Source organism: Heloderma suspectum, chromosome 4 (assembly GCF_057233095.1).
Source record: "Heloderma suspectum isolate Gila_16-S chromosome 4, 16-S_ref, whole genome shotgun sequence".
Classification (NCBI taxonomy): Eukaryota; Metazoa; Chordata; class Lepidosauria; order Squamata; family Helodermatidae; genus Heloderma; species Heloderma suspectum.
Genome location: NC_139461.1, coordinates 43148563 through 43175419, shown reverse-complemented (window position 1 = coordinate 43175419; position 26857 = coordinate 43148563). Strand labels below are relative to the sequence as shown.

Sequence of the window (26857 nt, the reverse complement as noted above, 5' to 3'; positions counted from 1 at the left end):
GATCGACAGGAGGGGGCGTGGCTCGGCAGCATGGCGGCCGCGGTGGCCGTCGGCGCGGCGGCTCTGGGCCGCGGGGTGCGTCCGGCTTCTGCGGCTTGGCGCGCCGGCGGCGGGAGGCTGCTGTGCCCCGCGAGCCGCGGAGGGAGCGCGCCGGCGGTGGCCGTGGCGGCTGCCTCGAGCCGGCCGGGCGCGGCCGAAGAGGAGCGCTACTGCGTGGGCTTGCTGCGGTGAGTGCCGCAGGCGGCCGAAGGGGCCTCCGCCCCTCCTTCTGCGGCCCTTTGCTTGCGGGGCCGGGGAAGTGGCAGCCGGGCGGCCTTGCACGGGGCGCGGCTGCCCGCCAGACCGGGCTCATTGCATGTATTGGAAGGCCCGTGACAAGGGAGACCCGTATTGATGCCTCACTGCAGACCCGAGAGCATGTCCTCCGTTTTTAAAGCTCCTCTAGGCAAGCATGTTCTGTTTATTATGTTTGTATCCCGTCCGTCCTTCAGGGCGTACAAGATGGCTCCACACACGCACATTTTATCCGCCGAACAACCCTGTGAGGTGGGTTAGGCATAGTGAGACGTAGTGACTGGCCCAAGGTGACCTAGCTCTATGGCAGAGTGGCGTTTCAATATGGGCGCCCACAGTCCTGGCCTAACACGAACTGCTGCACCACATGGCTTATTATTATTATTATGCGTAATCATAATAATGGTTAACGTCTGCTGGACTGCCTTCTCCTGGGTCAATCTGCTTATCCACCGCAGTAATCATCTGATGCCGTTTTCTGGCCTCTGGCCACTTGAAATGTGGCAGGTGGCGAACTGGAGAATGGACTGTTGCTGTTTTAGTTTGTTTGTGTTTGTACTGTTCATGTGCACTGCTTCAGAGTGCAGGTGGAGGAATTGCATTTTTGAATAATCCCCTATGTTTGGTTGTGTGTGTTTTTTTTAAATCTTCCTTGTTGATAGAAAACCAACATAGCTAGTTCAGGGCTCATTTTCTATTTTCAGGGCTTTTCTTTTTCTTAACATGTGGGACATTCAAAAGTGGGATCCCTCAGCTGTCGTTTGAAGTAGTACAACCCCCATTCTACTGCCTCATTCCTATCTTTTATCTGTTGTGAAAGTACCTCAATGTTGAAAGTAACCCCCATGACCCATCATTGAGACAAAAAACATATTTATTTCAGTGATAAATGCATTGTCAGCTTTTGCTAATAGAATTAGACATATGCAATGAAATGTTAACTTCATTATAAAATAACAGTATCTATCTTCTCGCCAAATAGCAAATTGTTTCCCCCCGTAATAAAAAAGGACACTGATGAATAGTTATTGGCATTTAATTCTTTATGGCTGTCTTTAGATAGCCATTCTGGCTGGAGATGATCAGATATATAGTTTAACATATCTGGAGGCACCAAGTCGAGGAAGGCAGCTCTACAGAGTTAGGTGCCCCTAAGATTATTAAAACTAGTGGTCTTAGCTGTGCCTAACTTTCCACAGAATTGCAACTGTACTTTAGGAATCACTAATGTAGGAGTCTACTGTGCTTAATACAATGACGATTAAAGTTACATAGTGGGTGGGGTCCAGGATATACCTTCTGAAAGAGGAAGGGCTCCGTTTGTGAAAGGCCCCTCTGCCTAATTTTTTGGGGTGCCCCCCACATTACAGCTCACCCCATTCAGAAGGGTCTCCTGACCCTTGTGGTATTTTCAGGGGGCTGAAGGGGCTCCGGTGGGAAGGTCCATTTCTGCCAGCACAGTTGATCCATCTTAAATCCGTATTCAACCCAGTACCATCAAAGTGTATGACTCTTTTTATGTAGAGTATAGGAGGTTCCTGCCCTAAGCAGCTTACAATCTAAAACTGTAACACAAGGGAGACAACAGGGGGAGATAGAGGCAAGGGTAAATACAAGAAGAATATCCAGTTATTTCATTAAGTGGCCTTAAGCTTAGAGTAGATGAAGCGGGGGGGTCTAAGCAATTGTGCCAAATGTTTTTCGGAAAAGTGTTTTGAGTTTTGCAGAGGGATTTGATAATAATTTTTTTATTTTTTAAAAACAAAACAACATAAACACACAATAGACATACAGTAGAATATATCTTATTATAAGGTACTACCTTTGGCTCCACCTACACAACAAATGCTCATTATTCTCTAATTCTTATCTTGGTTGTATATCATACATTGAGTTCACAGACATTATATTATTTCTGTCCTAATTTTAACAACAAAAGAGAGTTAACCATCTCAAAGTTCAAAATCCAGATACATAGATATCATTTTTCTCTGTTTCTTGTACAAATTCTATAAAAGGTTTCCAGTCTAACATAAATTTAGTTGTTGATCCTTCTTTAATTATAGTAGTCAGTTTTGCCATCTCTTCCAGCTCCATCATTTTCATAATCCATTCATTTGCAGTTGGTATTATTTCTTTCTTCCACTTTTGTGCATACAATAACCTTGCAGCCGTTGTCATGTAGAGAAAGAGGGTTCCCCCCTTCTCTTTTACGTGTTTATCTATTAGTCCCAATAAAAAAGTTTCTGGCTTTAATTCTATAGTAGTCTTTAATATTCTTCGCGTTAAAGACTGTATTCATTTCCAAAATGTTTTAGCTTTTTTACAAGTCCACCATAAATGATAAAACATTCCCTCTTGATCTTGAGTTTTGCAGAGGGATTTGAAGGAAGTAAGAGAGGTGACATCACATAGGTGTTCTGGGAGGAAGCTCCAGGCATAATGCAGGAAAGGTAAAAGGGCGGAGTCATTGGAGGGAGCAAAGGTTACAGCAAAGGAGCAATGTTGTTAGGACATGAGAGTAAAGGGATGGGGTGGGGGAAAGGTCATGGAGGGCTTTGAAGGTAAGGGCAAGTAGTTTGTGCTGGATATAGAATGGACCCAAAGCCGGTGTAGGGATTTCAGGAGGAATGCCATGTGGTCAGAGTGGTAAGAGAGTTGAATGATCTTGGCTGTAGAGTTCTGAGTAAAAGTGAGGGGGCAGTCGGGGAATGTAACTGCAAACATTTCCATAGGTTCCAAGAATTTAAAACGCAGAGCCCACAACAAAGAGTTTGGGTTTTTTTTGTAGTCTTGAGCAGGGGGAATGCTTGAAATGTACATCCTGTCTTCCTTTGAACTGGAGATACTTTCTTTTAATGTAACTTTGCTTGTGTTAAATGAGATTGTAATAGAAATGGATGCTTGTGTCTATTTTTTGTTTTCATATCTAGGAAACGTGACTATGAAGGGTTCCTCTGTTCGTTACTGTTGCCTGCAGGATCCCGTCCCTCTGCTTTTGCACTGAGAGCCTTCAATGTAGAACTGGCTCAGGCAGGTATTAAAAATATACATTAGAAAAATGTTGATTTAAAAAAAAAAAAAATCCTAGCATTGAATTTGCCTTTTTTCCAGTTCCGCAGTATACTGATGTATTCACTGAGCTTTCCATTATGTCCCCCAAATCTCTCCCTTGAGTAGTTCCATGCTCAGCCAATGCAGATTTCGCCAGCTTATATGTGAAGTCCTAATGTGTAGCCTGCATCCCTCTGAACTTAGACTGGACATGTCTGCCATTCTGTGCCCCATTAGAACTGGGCAAAGACATCCTTCGGAGGCACTTCACACTCAGTCTGCTTGGGAATTTAGCATCCTAAATAATTCAGTGTTCTCTGCAAACTTGAGTGTCTCATTGTTCTTTACTCTGGATAATTTTATAAACCTGTTAAATAGCACTAGTGCCAATAAATAGCTCTGGGGGAACTCCATTATTTGCTTGCGTGACAAACCCAGCTTTTCCCACTCCCTTCTATAACATGTATCTGATCAAAGGACATGGTCAGATATCTGTGGGTACCCAACTTCATATTATTTCACATTGACACTTTAATCCCTTCCCGCTGCCCCTGCCCCCGGACTCAGCCTTATGTTAAATAGGTACATGCAGGGATCACCGGAAGGAAGGGATGAACGGACGCTACTGTGTCTGCGCTCAGCTGGTGCTCTAGCCGCCGCCGCTGGTGCTCACCCAGGCGAGCCAGGCTGTGCAAGTCCTTGGAGGGCTTGGTGACCCGTCTGCTTACATCCCAAAAGGCCATTTCCGCAACAATAGATTTAGGAAAATCAAGAGCCCCCATCTTGTGTTAAAATGGCGGATGCGTGAGGAAGGACATGTGCGAGCGGATGGCCCAGTAAGTCCTCCTGTCCCGCCGGCACTGCTGCTGCCAACGTAGCCAGGATAGGGGGAGGAGGAGAAGAGTGCATCTCTCACCTCTCCTCTTTCTCCCATCCCAGCTACCGCGCTGGCATCGGTAGGGCAGGCGGGTGACAAGAGGCAAGCCCCACTGGTGCTGCCGCCCCACCAGCGCTGCTTCCTCCTGCCCCACTAGTGCCGCCAGCGCCACAGTAACCAAGCTGGGCAGGGGAGAAGGAAGCAGCAGCACTGGCAGCAAGGGGCAAGCTGATCCCGGGTGCTGCAGAGCTCTGGGGCGCTCGGTGGCTGGGGCCATCAGCACCCCATGGCATGGCAAGCGGGGTCCAGATGGGGCAAGTTAAGGCATCAGACTTGGCTTCTAATTTAACCACGAACAACCCATGAAGAGAACCCATGGTTTGTTGGGTTGTGAACTGTGGGTTGTTCATGATTAACAAACCATGGTTTGTTAATGTGGCTGTGTTGAGACAACACAATAATCCACATTTCAGCAACAACCTGCGGTTCAATGACAACCCATACTCAACCCATATTCCTTCCATCCCCACCCCTCCCAAATTAGCTGAGGGTCAAACTGCATGTTATTTGAAGGATATAGCTAGAATTTTTTCATTTTTACTCAAAAGGAAGCTCATGGGACCTCATATGGATCAAGACTCTAGAGTGGTGGATAGGGGGATTTAACGCTTTGCCCTATGCCTGCAATTTATATTATAACTGAATTCCTTTTTAGCAGTATAAATTGGAGGCATAGTGGGCTTGATCCAGATTGGGACCACAGGGAGAGGGTGGGGCAAAGGATTAAAGTCTCCCTATACCCTTTCCCATGCTAGGGTCCCAATCCATGTAGTAACATTCCATAACTAAAGGATTAGGCAGTGTACACTGAAGCCCTCTGTAATAGAATTTCTTTGAAAACCTTGAGAGTACTGGCAGCATTCTAGCTTCAGAGTGAAACTGAGCATGCCTGACATAACTTTGCCAGCAGTTGCTTTCATAGGTTTTCATGGGGCAGAAAAGCCTTAATTAACATTTGAATTGCTGCTCAGATCTTCACCAAACTAATGAAAGGCACACCCCCTCAACAAGCCTGAATAATGTACATCAGTAGTTTTCACTAGAATTTGAAGGGAATATATGATATGCCAAGCTGCATCTTGCAGTAAAAAGGACAAAAGTGTCCATTTTCAGCACTTTTTAACTTGCTTTACCTGTGGCAATTGGTTCAGTTTGAAATTTTGCACAACTGTAGATGTCATCAGGTTATTAGCGCAACAGCTGTCATTTTTATAAGTAGTAGGCTTTTGAGGTTTATAATGGCCGGACCTTTTCTTTGGCAACCCACCTTAACTAAAAGGGCACTCCTGAGTCCCTTCAGTAGTTTAAATATGTCCCACAGTTTCTTGAAGGTGTTTTGATTAAAATTGTAGCTTTTAACTAATCTTCTTGGTGTTGAAAACTTTTCCTTTTGAAATTTTCCAGGATAAGCTTCCACTTGCATTTGTTGAATCTCATATTGTGGTAGCTGCCTTTACAAGCAGTTTGACAGTGCTTGCACTAGGTGCTGTTTCAGATGTGTAACATGGGCCTCCTTTTAACTGTGATTTACAGTCCCTAGATCCAGGTGAAGGGTTAAATCAGGAGTCACCTGTCTCCTTTTGCTGGTTCTGTGACAAACTGTTCTAAGGTTCCTCGAACAACCCACTGTTCACTATATCTGGAAATGTCGTGTCTCTAGTTGTGAGTTGATCCCCATTGATTTATATGGCATTACTTATGAGTAGGTAATTAACAAAACAGATTGGGAATGTGCTAAAAACATATGAGGATGAATTAATTTTGTAGGAGCCATCTGGTGGTTTTTACAGCTGAATTTCTTTCCTCCACAGCATCCAATATATGCCCCAAGACGCTTGACTGGGGGCATTTGGCCACTTGGTATAAATATTAAACAAGAGAGACTGAGTGGCATGACAGTTGCTTGTGTTCTCAAGACAGCGGGCTTGATCAGGGATGTGGTGAACAAGAGTAGCAGGTGTGATTTAAGAAACAAGCATATGTGAACAAAGAATTGTGTTTGCTTGATTATTTTTCAGATTGTGTCAAAGGTTGTATAAGATCAAGACATTTCAGAATCACTCCAATATATGTTCCTATTCCAGATTAAAGACTCCATAACTCAGAAGACCATTGGCTTGATGCGAATACAGTTTTGGAGGAAAGCTATAGAGGACATATACCATGACAACCCACCACAGCAACCAGTCGCAATAGAGCTGTGGAAGGTATGAAGTATATGTTCGCTTGTAATCAACATTCTTTCATGTCGGGAAAATGGAAGCTGTTGGCAAACCTACCATTCTTGGTGCTAATGTTCTAGTCTGTTTGCGTTCAAGATTTATGGTAGATGTTTAAAGCAGGAAACACAAGCGTGCCTCCAGCTTGCTGTTGAGTAGAAACTTGAGCATTTCTCTGCATTGGAAAGCCATGGGAAGATGCACCCAGCAGTCTTTCTGCCAGTTGATCTCAGTGCTGCAAGTACCTGAGCCTACTATATTCCAAGTATCTGAATAATGTGTAGAAAGGTTCCTCGGGCTTAAAGGAAGGTAGGTTAAATGCTGAGCCTGGCCTGTGGCAAAATGGGGACTCTACTTCGGAACCCTCTCCATGAGATGGCTTGCCATACTTGAGGGAGAATAGCCAAGGGCACAGTGAGAATGGATTACTATGCTCCATCCTTTTAAGACCCAACTCAGGTAAACAAAAATGCTGCCTGATCTCCAGATTTTTCACAAATCCTCTCAACCAGCAGTAAGTGGTGTTGGCTAGCAGAATGCCCTGCAGCACACACTGCCCCTTCCTGGAGGTCTAGTTTCCACTGAGTTTTGGAGAAAGTAAGCAACAGCTGGAGTCTCTTCTGAGCAGCAGAAATGCCCTTCAAATTTGTGGGATTATGCCTCCCTTCATCCCCAGCTAGGGAGCTGTAGTCCAACTTTTCTGGAGGACACCAGGTTGGTGCTCTGACTGGCAGCAGCTTTCCAAAGGTCTTGGGAGTGTTTTCCAGCTATACCTAGAGATGCTGGGGATTGAACCTGGGACCTTCTAATGAAAGCAGGGTCTTTGCCACTGAGCTATGACTTTTTCATCCCAATTTGATGTGCATCCCAGTTCTGAAGCCTGATGTGAAAGTCTGTTCTACTGAAATCAATAGGATTTCCATCAAACGCAATTTAGGAGTGGATTGCAAGGCTCTATGTAGTTCTAAGCATTCTTCCTTGGCAGTTAAACCCCCATTAAAAAATGAGTGGGACTGGCTTCCCAGCAAATCTTTTTAGAGATGACATGCAGGATATTTTAAATCCAAAGCTGTATTGCAAAGCAATTACTATAAAAGCTGGCCATGTTGCGTTTTAAGGTCTCAGTGTTGGTTCATAGCATTAAAGCCCTCCTTGTAGAATGATTGAATCTTCACTGCAGAAGTTGAGGATGATTAGCAATGACCTTATATTCAAGAGTGCACTAGTTGCTTGTCCATTTCCAGGCCCAATTCAAAGTGCTGTTATTAACCTGTAATGCCCTAAATGGCTTAGGGCCAAGTTATCTGAAGGAGCACCTTCATAAGATCGTCTTCAGAGGTCTTTCTCTTGGTGCCCCGCCAAAGAATGTGCAACAGTTGGCTGTCAGAGGCAGGGATATTTTGGTGGTGACACCATCCCCAGAGAGGGTGGCCTGGCATCTGTGCTTTGGTCTTTCTGATGCCAAGAGAAGACCTTTTTATTCTCCTAGATGTTCTAATCTTATGACCTCTTAGTGGTTTTAATTTGCTTGATTAATATTTTTTGCTGCTGGTAGTTTTATTTATTTGTGGTTTGTTTTAGTCCGTGTAATATTTGGTGGTTGTCTTAACCTGACAGTTTTAAACATGTTATTGTTAACCACATGGAGAACATTCTTGTTTTTCTCTCTCTCCTGAGAACATTAGTTGATGGGTGGTATACAATTACGGTTAATAAATAAGATAAGAGTTTGTGCTGCTTTGTGGTGAAGACAGACGTAGTATAAAAATGGGTCTTGCAATGTGGCCCTCAGTGCAGGATGAGCCTAGCTCTACAACTGAAATGGTAGATATGCATGTCAGGAAATCAAACACTTGCTCAGCCATCAGCCTAAGTCCCCCATGCCTGCTGCTCTGCTTAAGGTGGAGTGTCTGCATTTTGTTTATGTGTTTGTCAATGAGGAACATAGGAAGCTGCCTTATACTGAGTCAGATCCTTGGTCCATCTAGCCCAGTATTGTTGACACTGTCTGGCAGTGGCCCTCCAGGGTTTCAGGCAGGAGATTTTCAGCCTACCCTACTAATGTCAGTTTTATTTTTAAAGTGCAAAACTTCTGCAGGGATTGCAGTGGGGGAGACATCAGGAGGAGCCAGCAATTCAGTGGAGCGCACCGCAGGCTCAGCTTTAAATGTGAAACCCCTCCCCCCCACCCATTCCTGGAGAAGCGTGGGCATGAAGCCACTTCTTTGCAGAAGAAGCAGCTTCAAGAGTAGTTTCTGTTCTAGAGATGTCTTGCATTATGTATTAAATTTATATCCTGCCCTTTATCAAAGGAGCTCAGGGTGGAGTACATGGTTCTCCATCCCCCTTTATCCTTACAACACTCCTATGAGGTAGGTTAGGCTGAGAGGGAGTAATTGGCACAAGGTCATGGCAGAGAGAGAACTTGAACCTGGGTCTTTCATGTCCTGATCCTACACTCTGACCACTATGCCGTGCTGTTGTCCACACTTTCACCCTGTGTACCTGTGTGCACATGTCAACAGATGGCAAAATGCTCATGAGCAAGCTACTCCCTTTGTTCTTCTCAATCACTGGTGTCTCCTTCCTGGAAGGGACTTCGATCATTGTGCCAAATTCCTTTTCAGTGGCTACCTTGTGAGCTTGACTCTGGTCTCCCTTTTTCCTTTCCAAATCTAGTACAGCTTGTTGACTATATGTGTTGGTTCTTGACTTGGCATGGCTTGTTTTTCTGAGCACCCCTTATATATGAGTCATAATTTTATCCTTTGTGAGTCAGAAAGGTAAGAGAGAGAATAGTGGGGTTGGTCAGGTAATTAACTTTTCTTCTTCTGTCATACACATTGCATAACATTTTTATTACTTGACTTGCATGTGGAGTTAAGCATGTTATTAATTTGGTATGACTTTATTACTTAGTCAAGCATTTACTATGCATTGTGGCCGTTCCCCCCATGCCCAGTTCCCCCTCCCCCCATTGTACGTTTAGTTGGCATACCACAGGAGTGGGCAGAAGATAGATCTGGATTTACTGGTAGATCTTTGGGTGATTTGCAGCAGAGTGACCAAGATTTCTGTCTTCCAATTGTTTAACTATAAGAACAACAAAATGCCACTCCCCATCCTACTCACCCCTACCTGAAATTATACAGCTGAAATGAAGAAAGCTTGGGGTAACAAGGAGTGGATTTTTGTGTGTAAGGACTGTGAAGTCCATTCATTTCTAGTGCTCAGAACAAATTCCTGGGCACACAATTAATTCTAAGTGTATGTCTTCTGCACCAGACTCCAATTGGTTGATTTCAGGTTTTAGTAAAAAAAGAAAATAGCCTAAAGCCTAAAGGCTTTTTGCAAGCCTAAAGGTCTGCCCACCCTTGGCATACCAAACTTAATGCACTTCTGTAACAGCTCTAGTTCAGTACATTTTTCAGTTCCTCTTTATAAGTTTTTCTGACATACAGATTTTTTTTGAAGGACATAATAATGCCTGGATAGCAGCATGTCTTTCACTTTCATTTCTGCTTGTGGGCTTCCCACGGTGAGACAGAGAGAAGCAAAGCCTGCTTGTAAGAATGAAGCAGTTTAAAATTTACTCTAAACTTTACTCTTTAATATTCTATGTAGTTGTAAATTAACATGGTTTAGTGGTTGGATTTGCACCCTTGTTCAGGAAATATATGAAAATGTTTCAGTGGGATTTAAATCAACCTTTTTTCTTGCTGAATTAAATAATTTTTAACATCTTTTTATAACATCTTGCCAGATGAGATCTGAAGATCTCAGAAGCACATTTTTTGGTGATCTTTTGGCTTGCACATTTTTTGGTGATCTTTTGATTGGTCTAGTAGAGGTATTACACTAACACGGAGTTTGGAACGTTACTGCTGGTATTTATCTGTTGTTGTCATAGCAGTTCAGTCACTAGGATGGAAGAGTTTACACTGTCAATTTTGTTGTGTTGCTTTTCATTGCATTTTACTGTTGTGCTAGGGGGCACAATTTCTTGTATTACTCTGCATTACATTCATCTTTTTGTATTATATATCACAGCTTTTGCACTTTCCCTTGCATATTGAGTGAACAACAGTTGCATGTATGGAGTGTTGTACATTCTTACTACAACTATTGTCCATTGTGTTTGGTGGTGCCTCTGCTGCCACACATGTTGTCATGAGGAGCTGATTGTAGATAAAACAAGGTGAGCATAAGAAGAGCCATGCTGGTTCAGACCAAAGGCCCGTCTAGTCTAGCATTCTGTTCCCACAGTAGCCAACCCGATGCCTGTGGGAGGCCCAAAAGTGGGACATGAATGGAATAATCCCCTCCCACTTATGTTCCCCAGCAAACTGATATTCAGGGGCATACTCTCTCTGATACTGGAGGGTAATATATGGCCATCATGGCTAGTAGCGATTGATAGCTTCATGAATTTGTCTAATCCCTGTTAAAAGCTGTCCAAGCCGGTGGCCATCACTATATCTTGTGGTAGTGAATTCCAGGGTTTGACTATGTGCTGACTGAAGAAGTTTCCTATCCTGAATGTCCCACCCTTCAGCTTCATTGATGACCCCAGGTTTTAGTATTATGGAAGAGAAAGAGAAATATTGCCCTGTCTACTTTCTCCATACCATTCATAATTTTATATACCTTTATCATGCCCCCCCTTACTTACCTTTTTTCTAAGCTAGAGCCCCAAATATTATAATCTTCCCAAGTCTGTGGCGATTTCAGGTTTTTGCAAGATTTTTTGGGATGTTGTACATTCTGAAAGCTACTATCGCCGAGTGGGTGACAAGCCACAGTGGGTTGACATGTTGTGCAAACTCAGACTGATTCCTGCAGGATGGCTTGTGTGTGGGCAACAAGCCACTTATTTATTTATTATTATTATTGCATTTATATCCCGCCTTTTTTCCTCTTGCAAGGAACCCAAGGCGGCTTACATTATCCTCCACCTCTCCATTTTATCCTCACAACAACAACCCTATGAGGTAGGTTGGGCTGAGAGTGTGTGACTGGCCCAAAGTCACCCAGTGAGCTTCCATGGCCGAGTGGGGACTAGAACCTGGATCTCCCAGCTCCCAGTCCAACACTCTTGCCACTACACCACACAGGATCACTTAATAACCCATGGCTTGTTGCCCGCACACAAACACAGATCACCCCCTTAGCATGGTGACCCCAGGGTTTTAAGTATTGCCCCAACCCTTTTCATAAAGACTCACTTTCACAGAGATCTACATGCAGCCCTCTTTTCAGTCCTCTTCACACTAGCTGCAGCAACCTTTGACAGCTTCTTACCAGCTTTCAAACATAGCTGTGGCTAGCGCTGAAGGGTGCAAAAAGCGGGGTGGCATGTAGATCTCCATGAAAATAACATGCTGGGGGCTCAGGCAAGTGGGGATTTGGAGCAGGGCATCCCCAAGGTTTGGGGCAATACTTAAAACCCTGGGGATCACCCTGCTAAGAGGGTGATCTGCACCCGTTTTCCCCACCTGGCAACTGTCAAAGGCTGCAAAATCAGCCTATGCGGTCTCCTCTTGTTAGTTACCTTGTATGTTTGACAGCTGAAATATACAAGGTACCAGCCAAGGCAAGCTTATCTATTTTTTACTTGCACAACTCTGAAAATCTGACAATAATAATAATACAGGGACATTTGTGGATGTTACCGGGGCCAAAAAAATAGTTGAAAAAATTGGGCCCAATGTACACAAATGTGGGGAGGGAAAAATAATTCTTTAAAAAGCTGGGAACTGCAACCATGGCTTATTTCTCAGGGTAGGTTGACGTGTCATGAGAACTCAGCCAGTGAGTGATCTCGATGTCTTAGCTGTGGTTTCTTTCTTCCTCTAGATAGTAAGTCAAAAACTCCAGCTTAACTTAAATCAAGCATCTGGCTAAAAACTTGATGCATTCAAGATATTTTTTCTGGAGTAAATAAGATTAGGGGTGTCCCTTCTTAGAAACAATCCTTGCTTTGGTGACTGCTATGATATAATGACAAAAAAAAAGATTTTATATAACCAACGGCTGTGTTAAAATGCAAAGAAAAGAATAAAAGTGTAAATAAAATAGGACCTTTTAATAAAAGTTGTTACTGTAAATCTTATCTTTCTCCCCCGGTGTCTCATCTGCTTCCTGTTCTGGCCTAACTATATATCCTGGTTTGGTATTTCCTTGTTTTCTAAATGATTACATTGTATTCAATCACTTCTAGGCAATCAAGAGGCAAAACTTGACCAAAAGGTGGCTTATGAGGATTATTGATGAAAGGGTAAGTTTTTCTTAAAAAAAAAAAAAAAAGTATATGTGAGTTTGTGTGTTACCTTATTTTTTAAAACCTGTATTCTTAAAACTGGAAAACAAAAGAGCAGGCTTCATGCAGGAATATACTGTAGTTTTGTTTCTCTTCAGTCAGCCCCGGCAACTGAGCCCTGCGAGGAGAGCTAGGGATCTCTAAGGACACTATCTTGTGCATGGAATGCTGGGAGTATGCTGGGAGTTGCAGGACTTTTTTCTGTCTAAACCCCAACAGAGAATTCTTAGCATCCTCACTAAACAAGAATTCTCTAGAATTCTTGGAAGTTGCCATGACAGTTAAACTGATATAAAACTGGTACACATTTGTAGCTATATCCTGCAAGATTATTTTACTGTTAATTCCTTATGTAAAATTATTGTTGTTTCTGCATGTCAACAGTGATGACTCCTTATTGCAGACAAGACATTTAAAAACTGAAAAGTATTCTGGAAGAATTCTAGGTTAATGGATTTTATCCTACCCTTGCCTAGGAATGTGAGGGCTTGGGGAGAAAATGGGGGAAAATCAAGTAAGACTGTGACCCACCTTGAGTTGTGTCATAACCCACACGTGGCTCCTAACCTACCAGCTGAAAACCTTTACTTTATGCAAAGCCATTGAAAGCCTTCAATTATATTTATAAAGCTTGCTCTCTCTGTGTGTATCTATCTTGTGGATACTGATGGCCTTCCCTTATCCTAAGCTTTATTCACTATCTTGCAATGATGGTTTTTTTTTTTTAATATGAGCAGTTCCGTCAAATAATTCACCCTTTTGTTAGAAGATAAGTTTATTCTCTGTGTTCTAGGAAAAAAATCTGGATGATCGGGCATATCGGGATATCAGTGAACTTGAGATGTATGCTGAAAACACGCAGAGCGCTCTCCTTTATCTCACGCTCGAAACGCTTGGTATGTGCAGATTTGGTTACCAGGTCAGGCAGTTGCCTTTCATAGATGGTGCTGTGTATACACAATAAGAAGGTTCTGATTGTGGTCCCTGTGTGTTATTGCAGTCGCACACAGCAAAGCAGTCAAGTAGTTGTGATTATCACAGGAGAAATGTGATAATGTGCTTAGAGCAGGGGTGGGCAGCAGACAGGCTGAGACCTATCAGTAGATATCTGAGTGATTGGCAGCAGATCAGCAAGGGTTTCTGGTACCCAATTCTTTAACAGTAGCAACAAGAAAAAGGTGTTCTTAAAAAAAAATTTATTGGGTGGCTGAAACCAAAAAACTTGGGGATAAAATCATGAATGGACTTCCATGTGAAAGGACTGTGAGCTCAGTTCCAGTTCTTAAAACAATATTACACTCCCTGGTCTGTAGTAATTCAAATGGAGATTTCTTCTTGTATATGCATGGCATCCCAGTATGTGGCACATGGGGGTATGGTAGGTAATTGGCTCCACCCCCTGAGTCACCATTTTGTGTCTAGCTCCACCACCACCACCCCAGCCACTGTCACTGCACCTGGTTCTGGTTGGTAGACCTTGGGGCTGTACTTAAAAAACACACCCAAAGTAGATCCCATAAGTTTGAAGTCTGCCCACCCCTGTCTTAGAGAACCTGGCCTCCATTTTTGAGGCCATTTGGATCTCTTCACCTTATTCATAATCTCTCATTTAGTTGAGATCTTGAGTGAACTTTCCACGCTTTATGTTTAAAACTGGATATGTTATTGTCATAGGCATTCGTATTGCTTATTGCTTGCTCTGGGAGCCTAGTGCTTGATTCCGTGGGTTTTTGTTGCTCTGTATTACAGAAATACAGAGTTGGAAACCCTGTGCTTGCCCTGTAGCATATAGTTCTGCTCCCAACAACTTACAAATGTGGAAAATCCAAGTCCTGTTTTAGTGTGCTTTGAGGTTTTAGTTGTTTGACCAGGTTTGACCAGGTATACTTGGAAGCAAGTCCCCATTGGCTTCAGTGGGACGTGCATTCCCATAAGTGTGCTTAGGATTTAATCCACAGTTGTGTTTAAATTGTTTCTGTATGTACAGGTGTGAAGGACATTCATGCTGATCATGCCGCCAGTCACATTGGGAAGGCACAAGGCATTGTAACCTGCTTAAGAGCAACTCCATACCATGCTAGCAGAGGGAAGGTGTTTCTGCCCATGGACATATGTATGCTGGTAAGACTAAATATAGCTGGGATCCAACTCATACTAGTACCTGTAATTATATTCTAACTATGGATGTAACATCATTTATATTAGATCAGAGTGTTAATGTAAACTTTCCTGGATTTTGGACCTTTATTTTTGTTATCCATTCCAGTATTGTTCCTTCACTGAAAGACTTTGTCTTGGCCATACAGCTTGACTGGGTTCTGTCAGTCAGATAAAGAAGCAGGAATCAGCTGAAAGTTTTTAAACCTAATCCTTGGAGGAAATCTTATCATTGTTGCACTTTTTGGTGCTACGTTGCTGGTACTTGTTGGCGTGTGGCCACAAGGGATGTGATCGCTACATGTTGAGGGGGAAGAAAATCTATGTGGAATAGTCAGCACTTTGTCCAAAGTCAAAATGAATGCTCTACTGAACACTGTTCAGACATGCATATTTATCACTTGTTGACTTGCCACATTAAATAATGATGTGTACATGTGTGATACCCTCAGGGCTGGTCCTACCATTAAGCTGAATGAGCTGGCTGCCTCAGGTAGCAGATGCTGGAGGACATCTTTCATCTGATTCATTCTGTCCTTTGCCTCAGGCGGTAAAATGTCTTGGGCCAGCCCTGAATAGTCAAATAGCATAGTCAGAATTGTACTTCTCACTGGACAGACATTGTACTTCTCAGTTGGCTTCCAGGTTCAAACACATAGTTCTGGGTTTGGACATAATGATAAACAATGAAGCATCTCTGGGTTGTTTATTGCAGGGGGAGTACTTGCTCCTGCTGCACTTTCAACAGCCCACGGTTAACAAACTGGGTTGTTGACCACGTGTGAATTGGATCATTGTCTCTGAGGCTTTAACCTGCATATACAGCAGAATGAAGTGTTGCATTGCTGAAGTGGTAGAATGGACTGTATGACTTCTGACTGCAGGTGGGGTGTGCGTGTGTCATATTTTTGAATGCTTCTCCATGGAGAAAAATAAATCCTTCCTGCAAATCAGGTAAAAGTGTTCAGTTTTCTCCCTGGTGTGCTATTTTTTTGTAGAGAGACTACTACTACTACTACTACTACTTCTTCTTCATCATCATCATCATCATCTTTTTTTACATAAGGGAACATTCAAAAATAGGAACCCACCTGCAGTCTGATGTGGTATGGACCATTCTACCACATTGTTCTGTGTAGATCAAGCTTGAGACCCAGGCAAACAGCCAAAGTATATAATAAAAGGAGGAAATTATTGATTGATATTATTATTATTAGGAACCATCAGTATATGCATAGTGGTTTACAGGGCACAAGAAGATAGGTCCTAGCTTCGAGGAATCATAGAATAGTAGGGTTGGAAGGGGCCTACAAGGCCATCGAGTCCAACCCCCTGCTCAATGCAGGAGCTTCTATCAGAGGAGCTTCTGATACTCCAGGATCCCATTGAAGAAGAGAGTGAGAAACACAGGTGAAAATGGCACATGGGTAACCAATTGCAGTAGTCTGCGCATTTGCCATTTTAAAAAGAAAAAACAACAGTGAGGAATGTTGGGTGAAAAGTCAAGACAGACTATAGTGTTTCATTTATTTATCTAAAGCATTTTTATCCTGCTCTTCAGCTGAAAAGGCTCTTAGAGCAGCTTACATACAGTCAATAGAACAAGACAGTCCCTGTCCACAGGTTTAGAATTTAAAAAACTTGACACAAAAGGAAAAAGAAAAAGCAAATTCAAGCACTGAGTCTTAAAATTAAACATTGGTTCTTATAATGATGGGCTGGAATAGAGGCAGTTCAGGAAGAGGAGGAGCCCAGTGATGCTGGTTGTTCAGCAGAGCAGATGAAATGCTTTGAGGTGTTCTCAAAGATGCTGCTTCCCTTCTTCCTCTGCTGCAGCCTGATGGAATGGCTGCTGTCTGGTGACAAAATTTGCCATGGAGAAACAACAGGGAAGGAAGGAGAGGCTGAGTTAGGGATAAATAGGGAAGAAACATGAGATTGTTGCAGTTACATGTGCTTAAGCTTAGTTACAGGCAGCATTACAGTAGGCCACGGGATCTAGGAGGACTCTGTTGGTACTTACGCTTGTGGGGGGGAGGTTTGAAGAGCTTTTGACCTGTTCCTTGGCACCTGCAGCAGAGATGCGGGGAGAACTAGTGCTCTTAACCCTTCAATTCTCACTTGCTTCACAGTATGACCACCACTCCCATTAAAAATTTGTTGCTTACTGGTGCCTTAAAGCATTTATTATCTTTGCGGGGGGGGGGGGTTACCTAATCAGTAGACTATGGGATGATATTTCTGTAAAGAGTGTGTGAAGCTGTTACAGATCTGGGAGAGTGGGAAAGGACCTAGTTGGGTTTCCCAGCATGGTGCCAACTTGCCAGGTACTCTATGGGGAACTGTTGAGCTATATCAGAATGTGAAGGTCTGTCAGTGTCACAGAAGCCCAGCTGGGTTTCATGATGGGGAAGGAGTATGAGATCCTCTGATGATTTAATATTAGGAGTTGGATCCAGATTTACACTGGTTCACTGCACTGACAGAAATGGGCTTTCCAGTCCCCTCCTTCCCATGGCAGCCCTTCCAGCCCCTGAAAATGCTACACAGACAGTCAGGAGACCCTGTTGATTGGGATGTACTGTGGTTGGGGTGTGTGTGTGTGTGTGTGTGTGTTTGTGTTGGGGGTGCGGGGAGGGATCCTCAAAAATCAGGCAGAGGCAGATCCTGGATCTAACCCTAGATTAAACTTTGTAAAGTATTTAGCATATTAACAATGTTAATTTTAAATTATACAGTAATTGCATGCTTGTAATATGCCTTCAGGGCTGTCATTTGATTTCCTCCTAATTTATTTACCAGAAATGTTTTAAACTTTTTTTTTGTTCTTCTTCCTGGTTCCTTAGCATAGTGTTTCTCAAGAGGATTTCATAAGATGTAATCGGGAGAAGAAAGTGAAAGATGTAATATATGACATTGCCGGTCAGGCACATGTCCATCTGGAACACGTGAGTTTCTGGCTTTTTCTGAAATCTCTGCAACAATCTTGTTGCACACCATATTCCTTGACTGTGCAAAGTGGCTCCCTTCTTTAGGCTTTTGTCTAGCCTGGTTGTTTGTTGGTAACTAATATGACCTTTGATTGATGGCTACTTCCAAGTCAACGGATCTGTATATCACCCTAATTTCATCCTGCCCTACCGGCCTAGAATGGGCCTGAAAAACAGGTTTGTGTGGTTTGAATATGGTCAGGAGAGAGAAATAGTCTTGAGTCTGGAACTGGGATATCCTGTGACTATTTTAGTACAGGATGTGTAAAAACTTGGCTGTTTACATCTCCACTGTGAAGGGACTAAGGGCCTAGCTAGTCATGACATGAAGGCTCCGATCTTGTACCCAGTTACCTGGATACAAGACCCATTGCATTCAGTAGGGTTGAGTTCTGAGTAGACCTGTATAGGTATGTGCAGTAAATCTGTTTTTGAGTTAAACATGCATGGTTTTAAAAAATGCAAATAGTAGCTGGTGTGGGGGAGGCGCTGATAATTATTGGGATTGTAGCAGGCAGGAGGGGGGAATTTAACTCCTTTCTCCTATGTTGACAAAAATACTCCTTTGTGTAGCTGCTACTTGCATTGGGAGGAAATGCCTAGACATCCCTTGGTGCCACTGGTGGCATTCTCCCCCATGCAAATAGCAGCTTCAAAGATGCATTTAACTGTTGCCTCTAGTTTTTCCATAAGGGAGGAAGAGCATGAATCCAAGTCCTTCTCCCAATCTGTCCCAAGGGGGAAAAAAACCCTGGGAGAAAAATAAAGGGGCTTTTTGGGCATCAGTTGGCTTTCACATTGTTAGGAGTGAGCCCGGTGGAAATAGCCATTCAGAAATGTACAACAAAAAGAGTTGAATGGATACCAGTGGAACCGGTGGTGAACAAATCTTATAGTTCAAAGGCTTTACAAATTCCATTGGCTGTGCTGGCTAAGGATGATGGGAGTTGTAGTCCCAACGCATTTGTAGGGCACCAGGTTGGGGAGGCTGTTCTTGGGTGTGGAATCAAACACAGATATCCAGCCTCTGTAGATTATTGCACCTCTCCAAAACATGAACATTAGATATGCTAAATTGTTTGTGAATGTTGGTCTAATGGACTTTCGAGAGTTATGCCAGGTGTACGAGGCCCCAAACTATCAAAGCGCAACTTTTCCCTAATCAGTAGAGCATCACTTCTAAATTCATAGAGGAAAGCACTTTTTAAAGGCCATTTGAGGGGCTTCAGATTATATCTCCCAATCCCACCAAAGCACTGAAAGAAGCTTTTAAATTCTCCCTTTCAGTAATTCCCCAGTAAAAGTGCTCCCACTCTCCCATATGACCAGGTTATAGGAAAAAATGGGGCATAGGCCCTCCCCTGGCAGAAACTCCTTCAGAAACCCCTCCATGGCTGAAAGAAAGAGACTCTTTTTAGCATCTAATTAGGATTTGCTCTTCCATCTGCCCTTCCTTGCCAGCTGCAGCCTTCCCCCAGCTCCCCTTGCAAGTGCCTTCATTTTCTGGGTAGCCCTCACAGATCCCCCCCTTCTGAAGGACAGCAATCTTGGGGTACAGGGACAAATCCAATGTACAAACCAAGCAATCATTTATAACGTAGTTGGCACAACTTAATACATCAACTAGAAAAAGTGCCACTGCAGTAGCTGGGATTGATTGCTTATATCCGTGATAGCTTGACTCACTTGTGCATTTTATCTAGGGTTGGTCTGGATGGCTTGCAGGGATAGTAAGAGCCATACTACATGTGATGTTGTTTGTGCTTCAACAATGAAAGCATGCTAAAGCTGGCTGCTTTTATTTCTGAGAAAAAGCAGCTGCAGGGCTCCAGTCCAGAATGTGACATGAATTGAGGCTCCATGCCAGTATCGTGGTGAAAATTGCCCCTTTACTGGCTGCTATTTGCTCCTAAAGATGCTGTTTGCAGTAAACGGCACCCTCAAGGGCAAATGGGGTGGGAGGGACTGACACAGGCCCCTGACTGGATTGGGAGCATGGGTAGGATTGGGGGAGTGGGCGCATGGTGGCTTTTTTCCCCCAAGTTGAAAATGGCCAGCCTAAAAAAAAATCTGAGTAACATCACATGTGGTCTTGGCCTAAGTTATTCCCTTTGTGACATCTGCCCAGATAGTTTTCAGGGGGTGTCCTGGAACCTGCTTCAAGCGGCTGGTGCTGTCTTTGCCTCTCCCCAGGTGCTATTCCTGCTTAGCATGCCACTTTCAGGTTTTGTGAAGCAAATTAGAAAGGTATGGGCTTTCTTGTGTGTCCTCAGGATGTCAGAGCTGTATTCCCAGCCCAAACACAAACAAATAGGGCAGGACAAAATAATAGAACAACAAAAAATTAACTATAATTGATACTCTGATTCAGGCATAGCCTGAATCGCTAGGCAGTGCCCTACCCATTTCCTTTTGTCCTGTAATCTGTACTTGTCCTATTTGTTCTGTAATGTGATGCAGACAGGGCCTTTGTGCAGGCTCAGCTGTTACTTTTGGTTGGTTGCCCACTGTCTCCCTTGCAAGCTGCTGTGTTGCTGATTCCCCTGTTGCATGAAGAATTACTTCTCAGCCAGTGTTAATCAATTGGCTCCGTATCTCATCCCCTTGCTGTTCCCTCCCTGACCCATGGACAAAGACAAAGGAAAAATCTAGGTATTATCCTCATTTAAAAGTCGAAGGGTATATAGTTTTTAAAGGTGTCTGCTGTAGCTTTGTAGGGTTAGGTAGGGATATATGGATGTCGTTCAATTTGTTCCGGCTGTTTCTTGTGGATTGTCAGGTGTCTTTTGTTCTATCATCTACTTATTGACAGAATTGTTTTTTTGGTACCAGAATGTCGTTCTACTTGCACAAGTGTACATTAGTGCAAATTCCCCCCAAAGTGAAAAACTGGTCTGCAAGTCTGAGGAATCTGTGTGGCTTGGAAAAACTCAGTCTGCTGCGGAATCTGCAGGTTAGATTCATAGGAATCCAGACTCATTTTGTGGATTTCTCCAACATCCTTAGGGTCAGTACAAGTTTTTGGTAATAGGTGAGAAGGACTGTATTCCCAGCCAGAACACTGAGTAGTGCTCAGAAGAATGACATGTGCAATTACTGGTTGTCGTAAATGAAAATTAGATATCAGTTTAAACTGATGGATGACTGCAAAGTTTGCTGTAAACTGCTGTCACAGACAATCCTCATTTATGGCCAGCAGAGGGCAAAATAAGCATCCTTCAGCTTATTTCTAAGGATTCAAGTTTTCTTTTCATGCAATTTGATGTCCACAGAATTGTACAGCTGCTACACTGTAATTCCTGCTAACATCCGGATTTCTTTTTCCTAGTGTGTGTATTCATTAATTTTGGAAATCATGACTTATTATTTGGTTCTGCATATCTCTTAATTGTTCTGCATCAGTAAACTTAAGTTTGCAAAGTAAAATCATTCACTCTCAGCCAGCCTTCAAGTTCAAATTGGATGAGCCTCTGGATGAGTAATTAATTTCATGACATTACATGTTTGTACCTTGCTTTTGTTTCCAAAAAGAAGCCCAAAGCAGCCAACAATAACTTACTAAAATAAATTCACTAATATTAAAAACAAGAAACCAACCAGTAAGAAAAATCAGTAAAATCTACCAGTAAAATTTTAATTCCATAACTAGAGGGAAAAATTAACACAAATAACATCACTCCTTTTAATGCTGAACTCAGTAGTAGTGTGCCAGTACCTTTGTAGCCAAAATGGGGCTACCAAGAGGGCTGTTCCTGATTCCAAGATTAGCAGAAGTATGAAAAATCTTGGGGGGGCGGGGGACCCTAGGGAACAAACTCCCAAACAAAACAGGAAGACTGTGTGTGCGTGAAGTAGTGTCAAGAAGAGGGAAGGAGCAGGGATGAGCAAATGCATGTGTAGCCCAGTGGGGCACTTAACTGATCCTCTTGATACCATTAAACTGTTGAAATGATGGGAGAGAAGCAAAGAATTGGAAACAGGAGGAACAACAGAAGGAGAACAAGAGATAAGAGGGAGGGAAAGAGATGAACAAACACATGAGAGAGACTAAAGAGGTGATAGCACAGGCAGCTCGGTGGAGGAAGCAAAAGAGATGACGAAGCAAGAATTAGAGATGGGGTGGTGAGTGGAGATGGAGGGGGCAGAAATGGGTGGATGGGATGGCAGAATAACCAATGGCTACTAGTCTTGATGGCTATGTGCTACTTCCAGGATAGATGCAGTATGCCTATGTATGCCAGTTGCTGGGGAACATGGGCAGGAGGGTGCTCTTGCACTCATGTTTGTGCTTCTGGGTTTCCGGTTGAGAGCTGGTCGGCCACTGTGTGAACAGAATGCTGGAGTAGGTGGGTCCTTGGTCTGATCCAGCATGGCTCTTCTTATGTTCTAACCAACAGAGGCAAAAAAGAGATGCAAAATGGAGTGACAGATGGAAAAAGGGAAGCAAAAGACAGAAGTGGGGTTAGGGGGTTGGGTGATGCAGTAAATTATTTCATTAATCCAAGCCACAATTTATGCATTCCACTTATAAGACAAATTTCATAACCGTTAAATTAATAGATAGCAAGCACTTCAATAAATAGCTAATGATAGGCAGACCAGATTATCACGAGACCCTCTTAAGAGGCACACACCCATTAATACCATAACAGTGCAGGATATTGAGAGATGGCATGTCCCCCAAGTCACACCTGCCCTCTTTCAGGTTTGCCCTCCAAATGTGTTTTGCTGTTCCTAATCTGTTGCCAGGCTCTTGTTTTGACATGCATAATAAACCCTACTGTGCATGGCAATGTATTCAGTTATATCCAGCTTATGAGAAATCTTGGCAACTTGCAGTATGCTCAGTATTTTGAGGTATTCCTTGAAATGTAACATGCTTTTGGTCTCTCTCCAGGCGAGGTCCTTCAGGAAGAATGTTCCTGTTAAAGCATTTCCTGCCTTTCTCTGTACAGTAAGTGGGCCTGCTACATTTTTAGCCCATAAAAATATCTTAGATTGGTAACAGGCCACTGGTAAACCATGAACTAACTCTCATAATCAGGGGTGGTCAACCTCTGGCTGTCCAGATCTTTTGGCCTACAACTCCCTGCTGCTTGTCAATACCTTGGCACTTCACTGTAGGAATTAAAAAAAATTGTCTCCCTTCTTTTACAGGCTGCTCTTGAGGATTATTTAAATAAAATACAAAAGGTTGACTTCGATATATTTCATCCAAGTTTGCACAGGAAGAGCACTTTACTACCTCTGCATTTGTATATTAGATCATGGAAAAAAACATATTAAACAGTATTTAACATATGTAGTCTTTCTGATAATTATTTGCTGCATTTTTATATCATTCATCTTGCAAGTTGCAGTAGATGACATACATGGGCTTCTTTTGTCATTTCCTCACCCCTTATCCTCACAGCAACCCTGTGAAGTACATTAGGAAGATAGTGACAGGCCCAGTGTAATGTTCTGACAAGCATGTTCTTCATGTTCTGAGGAGCCTGAAAGTTGTGCAGGTCACGCTTTTTCACTCACTCGCATTTCATCTTAACCATGTATTATTCAATGCTCTTTCACTTTCCCTCAGTGGAAATGGTACAAGAGTTAGTGAGGGCTGAAGAGTCATAGGCTTAAAGACGATTAATACCTCGACATCTACGCTGTTCGTTCTTTTGAGTGTTATGGTAATGAAAGCTGCATTTCCTCTTCTCTGGGTGTCCACACTTCCCACCATGGAGAATAAAGCCAAAAGAGTGCCGGGGTATTTACACGCGACTTTCTTGAACATGACTTGCTAGTTGGGAAATTTGTGCTCTGTATTGATCTTAAAAATGTGAATAGCAGTACAGAAGTAATGCATACCCTCCTGGATAAACCTTACAGAAGTACTGAATACTTTACACTTGGATATAAATGCAGCTTAGGATAGGTGTGCATTGGTATAAGGATGGAAGAAGGCAGCATATTCAGTATAGACTACAGTGTGTGAAAGACTAAGGTTAGCCTTAGCATTATTTTTTGCCTTTGTTGTGTACACAGTGTAAGCGATAAAGCTCAAGTTCCTGTCCTGCAATCTGAAACACTTAATTAAAAGTCAGGATATTATTTGAAGAAAAAACATTTTTCTGATAAAAAGGCTGGGAGCAGAATGAGTTGCCCCTGCTCAGGATAAACGTGATGTAACATGCATCTGACCTGTGCTGCAGCGCCTGTGAATGCGTTTGGGAATCTCTGCAGTGTCTTGGGGTCCTACTGCAGTGTAAATGGCATCAGTCTGAAGAGGGGGACATTTCTGTCCAGTTTGTTTGTTACATTTTTGTCCTGCCTACTTGCAATAGAACCCAAGATGGCATACATAGCAGTCCCAGGGGGTCTCCCGTCCAGGCACTGAGCAGAGCCACAGCTGCATAGCGTTGGCACATGCTGCATCATGTGTCTTCAGGCCAGTCTTCCCCAGCCTTTGTAATATTTTCTGCTTTTTGAAGCCATTGTTTGTGAAAACAGCCCTAGATTTAAAACAAGAATTTGTATTTTTCCAGAGCCTGTAGAACACCAGTTCACTGTCTGTTGAAGGTATACTTATACTTTAGAGGTGTGTGTGTGTGTGTAGCACTTGTGGCCCTCCAGATGTTGGACTGCAACTCCCACCATTGGTCATGCTGGCTGGGGCTGGCTGGAGTTGGGGACCAACAACATCTGGAGAGCCACAGGTTCCTCACACTGTTTTAGAGTGTGTTTCCATGGACAGTCTCTGAATGACTAGATGCTCTCTTTTTAAGTGCTCAGAAACTGCACTGAACAGAGTATCAGTATTCCCACATGGGTTCAAAGGTGGTGACAACAGCCCTTGGTGATATATAAAGCTGACAAAACCCAGCGTTGAGGTACAAAAATATGCACAATTAAAATGATTTAGTGTTAAAAAGTACAAAGATTAATAACATTGTTTCCAAAATGTATGTGTCACAATATATAAAATATAAACAGAATTGTAAAACCTAAAAACTGATGTTAAAACGTGGCTCTAATATAAAAGGATACACATGACAAAATGTAAAAATATCTATAATAAAAACCTTTAAAAACTACAAATGGGCCACATGTGTTTTGTCTTGTCGTCTTCATCAGTGGCTTGTGGAAAGCACTATTATGGCCTGAGCCCTAATTTTAAATTCTGTCATTGGAGGGATGAATGTGTATCCATATATCTTTGGCAGACATTCATTCTAGGTGCACTGTCTCTTGATGAATATAGTTGCCAAAATAGGTTTAACAAAGTGGATTGAAAATACAAGCCCATCCTTCTCTGTTAACCTGCAGTAGCTTCAAGGCCATGTGTGTGTGATCAGTCTGCAGATATGACAGCTGGAGCACCACACCAGGAACCATGTTGGCATAGGTTAGTTTGCATGCAGTCTGTGGATCAACAGCAGCCCATGATGTGCTTTCAGGGTTTCAGTGTACCCCAAGGCTATGGTGAGAGGAAAATGCAATACACAACCCAATCCTGTACAGCAGCCTTCCCCAGTCTGGCACCCTCCAGATGTACAGGACTACAACTCCCATCATCCCCAGACAATGACCAATTGTTTACTATCTGGGATTATGGGAGTTGTAGTCCAGTACATGTGGAGGGCACCAGGTTGAGTGAGGTTACTTCAGACCAGCCTTCCCCAACCTGGTGCCCTCCAGATGTTTTGGATTTCAGTTCCCATCAACCCCAGCATGGCTAATGGTCAGGGATTCTGGAAGTTGTAGTCTAAAACATCAGAAGGGTACCAGGTTGGGGAAAGCTGCTGCTTCACACCATAGTCCATATGCGATTTACCATGCTGCAGAAATAGGGATGAGAATGGTGAAACTGACTAGACCAGAAGCTACTTGGGATTTGACCCTGTCAAATTTCCCACCACGCCATTGATTTGTAATGGAGTAGGGGAAATGAGACTTCCCCTTCAAACAAGGATTGTTCTTCCTTATTATGTATGGTTTATCAAGCTATCAATATTGGATTGGGGTAATACCAATGGGTATTCTTATTGCAGGAGAGGAGTTGCTGTCCTTGCTTGCATCTTGGAAATGACCAATGGTACACAGCCTGGGCCAAGGCTACAAATACATGAAATGTCTTAATTTTATAAAATGCAATCTATCTAGATACCTACCTTTGTTTTCTCACAATACTTCATACAGTCTTCCATGTGTTGTAGAATGAATTTCTGCATGTAATTCCTCCCCCTTCCCTTAATCAGGATTAATCTGCTTTGTTGTGTAACAGCATCCTGTGCTTTTAGTGCACTAGTGTTCTACATAATGAGTTCATCTAAGAGGAAGATCCTTTTGCTGTTCAGTCAGGGTCTGTTGCTCTGAAGGGAACTTTGAAAATCTAAAGATAATCAATGGGAAGGCCTTTTACAAAGTGTGCTTTGGGAACTGGTGTTTTGTTCAGAAGGTGGCAGTGTTTTAGAAAATCAGCAGCTCATTGTTTAATGATGATTCATATCTTATTGAAATGGCTATTTCCAGGAGTTCCTTTACTGCTTATTCCGGGTCACTCAGAATATGGTTTTCTTAGCCAATATTAAATGCAAATGCAGTGGCTTTGTTTACATGCTCAGGGATATAAAGTTTTTAACCTAGCGCTATTATTTCCCAGCAGCAAACCTTGCAAGATCATGTAAGCAAACACACCCCATCGCTGTCTGCTGTTGCTGAGCACTTGCCAAGAGACCTTGTTACGCTCTGGCCTTGGTGTTTCAGTTGATTAAGCAACTGGGGTGATGAGAACTGGAGCTGTTTCCTGTGGATAACTAATAATGCAAACAAGATCAAAGTAGCTCACATGTGCTTCTTCTGCAACTTGTATGCTGCCCAGAGAACTTGTGTTATTGGG

General features: G+C 42.9%; 2 protein-coding genes across 5 annotated transcripts in view; both read left to right on the top strand.

The window, feature by feature from the left end:
• NDUFAF6 (NADH:ubiquinone oxidoreductase complex assembly factor 6) lies at nt 1-26857 on the top strand. 4 transcript variants are annotated; one of them, XM_084849074.1, is made up of 9 exons: nt 1-227; nt 3228-3327; nt 6370-6492; nt 12725-12781; nt 13617-13719; nt 14811-14944; nt 17827-17928; nt 22868-22924; nt 23128-26857. In XM_084849074.1, the coding sequence occupies exons 1-9, from the start codon at nt 31-33 to the stop codon at nt 23254-23256; spliced, it is 1002 nt and encodes a 333-aa protein (XP_084705200.1). In that variant the 5' UTR covers nt 1-30; the 3' UTR covers nt 23257-26857. The 4 variants fall into 4 exon arrangements, with proteins under 4 accessions (XP_084705200.1, XP_084705202.1, XP_084705203.1 ...); XM_084849076.1 differs by having other exon boundaries at nt 3228-3331; XM_084849077.1 differs by having other exon boundaries at nt 1-445.
• The window catches only part of PLEKHF2 (pleckstrin homology and FYVE domain containing 2), a 52651-nt gene continuing 43637 nt past the window's right edge, over nt 17844-26857 (top strand). The window contains exon 1 of the mRNA XM_084849082.1: nt 17844-17928. The gene's annotated coding sequence lies outside the window, so the exon portion shown is untranslated. The remainder of the gene's footprint in view (nt 17929-26857) is intronic.

Coding starts and splice junctions, on each gene's coding strand:
- NDUFAF6 (XM_084849074.1), top strand. CDS start 31: ATGGCGGCCGCGGTGGCCGTCGGCGCGGCGGCTCTGGGCCGCGGGGTG. Junction 13,720..14,810: donor TCTCACGCTCGAAACGCTTG/GTATGTGCAGAT, acceptor CTGTATGTACAG/GTGTGAAGGACATTCATGCT. Junction 22,925..23,127: donor TTCCTGCCTTTCTCTGTACA/GTAAGTGGGCCT, acceptor CTTCTTTTACAG/GCTGCTCTTGAGGATTATTT.